Raw genomic sequence first — 3,096 nt, 5'->3', positions numbered from 1 at the left:
ATATACATATATATATATATATATATATATATAAAGAGAACGATAGAATAAATACCAGGCTTTAAAAATAAGTACTGGGCTCGATTCAGTCGACTAAAAATTCAAGGCAGTGCCCCAGCATGGCCGCAGTCTGATGACTGAAACAGGTAAAATATATATATATTATATATATATATTATTTTTAAAGCCTGGTATTTATTCTATCGCTCTCTTTTGCCGAACCGCTATGTTACGGAGACGTAAACTCACCTGAGTGAACTGGAGCAACGTGAAATAAAGTGTCTTATTCAAGAAAACAACATGCATCCCGGTCCGGGAATCCAACTCACTACCTCACGATTGTGAGCCCAACGCTCTAACCATTGAGCCATGCGCCTTGAGAGGATCAGCCAAAGCATACAAATCAAGTATTACAGTTTATCACAGTTATGTAATACAGAAGTGGGCGTAGAAAAATGTTGGGTAACACAAAAACAATTTAGCAACGATGTCTTACTTTTGATATGTGTATTTTGAATGCCTTCATCATTGATATCCACAGCCTTCTTCTGATGGTGCGATTCCTTACATGAGTAGATAAAATGTGGCCGTCCCTTCTTTCCAACATGCGATTCGCTGTTGACTGGTTCAATGTAAACATCCTCATCGTTGGTCCTCATGAATCCTTTCTGTCAAGAGCAAAGGGAGAGCATTCATAAATGCATAGCGAAAACAAAGATAAAAGCGCTTAAAACTTAAGCGCTTGAACAAAGACACTTGTCTTAGATAACACTGTGTAACACGATTTTTTGTCTTTAAGTAGCTATCGTTAATTCGTATTTGATCCGTAAGAAGAGTGTTTTTTGGTTAAAATGCAACGATTGGCTGTCATAGAATCATTAACATCAGCGGCAGAGATGGAGAAGAGAAAGAAAGTTTGCCATAAAAAAATAGAAAAACAAAAAGAAGAAACAAATGTAACCCTGTGTAACACGATTTTTGTCCTTGGGTAGCAACTATTATTTCCTATTTGCTGACCCCTGGGAAGTATGAAAATATTTCCTTCAAACTTTGCTTTTGTTAAGAATCCTTCTCACTATATGGCTATGATGCTCCCCCACTATCCTTGCTCATCTTACTCATGGTCTTAGATGCGCATAGTGTCAGCTTCTAAAGGACTGGCTCAAGTGGTTAAGGTCAAGCAACTGACAAACAAATCTGGCATTAAGCAGAATATTCGCTATAACGATATTTCTGCTTCAGCAACTCAGCGCTGAATCTGTCTTAAATGTAATGGAAAATAGGCTAGTTTCAAATGATTGATGTCTAGGTCACAAAAACAAAGTTTGAAGGGTATAGTAGTCACTTCCTTTGATTTATAGATAGAGGTAAATAGGAAATATTAATTACTCACCAAAAAAAAACAACATTTTTATACAGGGTAATATTGTCTGGATGATAGGTTTGGAGGAAGGGGCAGTGTCCAAGAACTTTGTAGGTTCTCAAAAACAGGTAAGTCCGATGTCGCTAATGTTCCTCTAAAGTTGGTACATGTTCGTAATTGCAAGAAAGACATACACAAGGAGTGAATTCCAGAGAACCAAAGTTGTATGGATGAATAACGGCTTCAAATTTTAGTACAAGGCTAGCGGTTATGAGGGTCTAGGGAAGTCGATTACATCGACCCCACCCCATCCTAGTACTCAACTAGTAATTTATTAAATGGGCAAAGTTGACGTCGGCAGAATTTGAACTCTGAGCACTAAGCTACGGGGACGTAAAGAAACCAACATTGGTGTGGAGTGTCAACAACAAACACACACACACACACACACACACACACATATATATATATACGACGGATTTCCACAGTTTCCATCTACCAAATCTACTCATAAGGCATTGGTCGACCCGGGGCGATAGTAGAAGACACTTTTTTGCCCAAGGTGCCAAGCAGTGGGAACGAATACGAAACCACATGGTTGCAAAACGAACCTCTTAACCACACAGCCACGTCTACGCCTATATATAGGGACAGAGTTACGATTATTCAGATATGACACCGTGACCCCAAGCACATCTGATACATAGACATAGAGTAGAAACCAGTTTGTTCTAAGCTTTGAAAATGCAGATAAATCCTAGCCTTATAACCTTGTAGTTTCGAGCAGATATTTTCTGTCTCTTCTTTTTATTTCTAGAAAATAACGCCTATCACTTACCCTTTTTAAAGTTATATCTGTCTTTTAACATTTGGTAGAATTAATAAATATCCCTTGTAATACGCAATTTTTACACTTGGCTGCTTGTTGCATATATATATATATATCATCTCATTTGAAAAAAATATTTTTGACATAAAATATTTCAGTATAATTTTTAATGATATGTTTTATTACTGTATGAATTAGCTGCTGTTATTTATCACATGAAAAAACACGCTTGTGCAGTCATGCGCATACGAATGTATATATGCAAACATACACTCCCCATCCCCCACACATATACATACAAATATGCATAGACATACACACATTTGGATATACATATATTTTTGTACGTATGTAAATGTATGTATATATGTATATATGTATGTACGTGCATATATATGAATACACACACATGTATGTGTATATATATGTGTACATAACTAGATAAGTATGTATACACACACACACACACACACACACACACATACACACACACATATATATATTTACAGATGTATCGCGAGGTTCTCCATCGGTTTCGACGATGAGATTTGATTGTTCGATAAACTGAATTACACTGCTCATTAAATTAGCACGTGAGGGTCACCTTAATGCAATTCTTAGGTAGGATCAACGTGGCACAGTGTGTAGCAAGTCCGTATTTTCGAACTACGAGTTCAATCCATTCGATAGACTTCTATACAATTTCTGTCTACCCAGTTTCACTCACAAGGCATAGGACGGCCTGAGGTTTTGGAAAATGACCACTGTTCAAGCTACCACGCTGTGGGATCGAACCTTCTAACCATTGAAATACATCTCCGCACTAACCCACAGTACTATACTTGTATCCCTCAGCACACACACACACACACACACACACACACAAACGTACGCACGCACGCAC

General features: G+C 37.6%; 1 protein-coding gene across 1 annotated transcript in view; it reads right to left on the bottom strand.

The window, feature by feature from the left end:
* The window catches only part of LOC106879716 (A disintegrin and metalloproteinase with thrombospondin motifs 3-like), a 75,471-nt gene that overhangs the window by 34,664 nt on the left and 37,711 nt on the right, over nucleotides 1-3,096 (bottom strand). Inside the window, exon 4 of the mRNA XM_014929396.2 lies at nucleotides 497-668. Within this exon, the coding sequence (XP_014784882.2) occupies nucleotides 497-668 (172 nt within the window). The remainder of the gene's footprint in view (nucleotides 1-496; nucleotides 669-3,096) is intronic.

This window comes from Octopus bimaculoides, chromosome 23 (genome assembly GCF_001194135.2).
Source record: "Octopus bimaculoides isolate UCB-OBI-ISO-001 chromosome 23, ASM119413v2, whole genome shotgun sequence".
NCBI classification, from domain to species: domain Eukaryota; kingdom Metazoa; phylum Mollusca; class Cephalopoda; order Octopoda; family Octopodidae; genus Octopus; species Octopus bimaculoides.
This window is presented reverse-complemented; position numbering and strand designations above follow the sequence as displayed.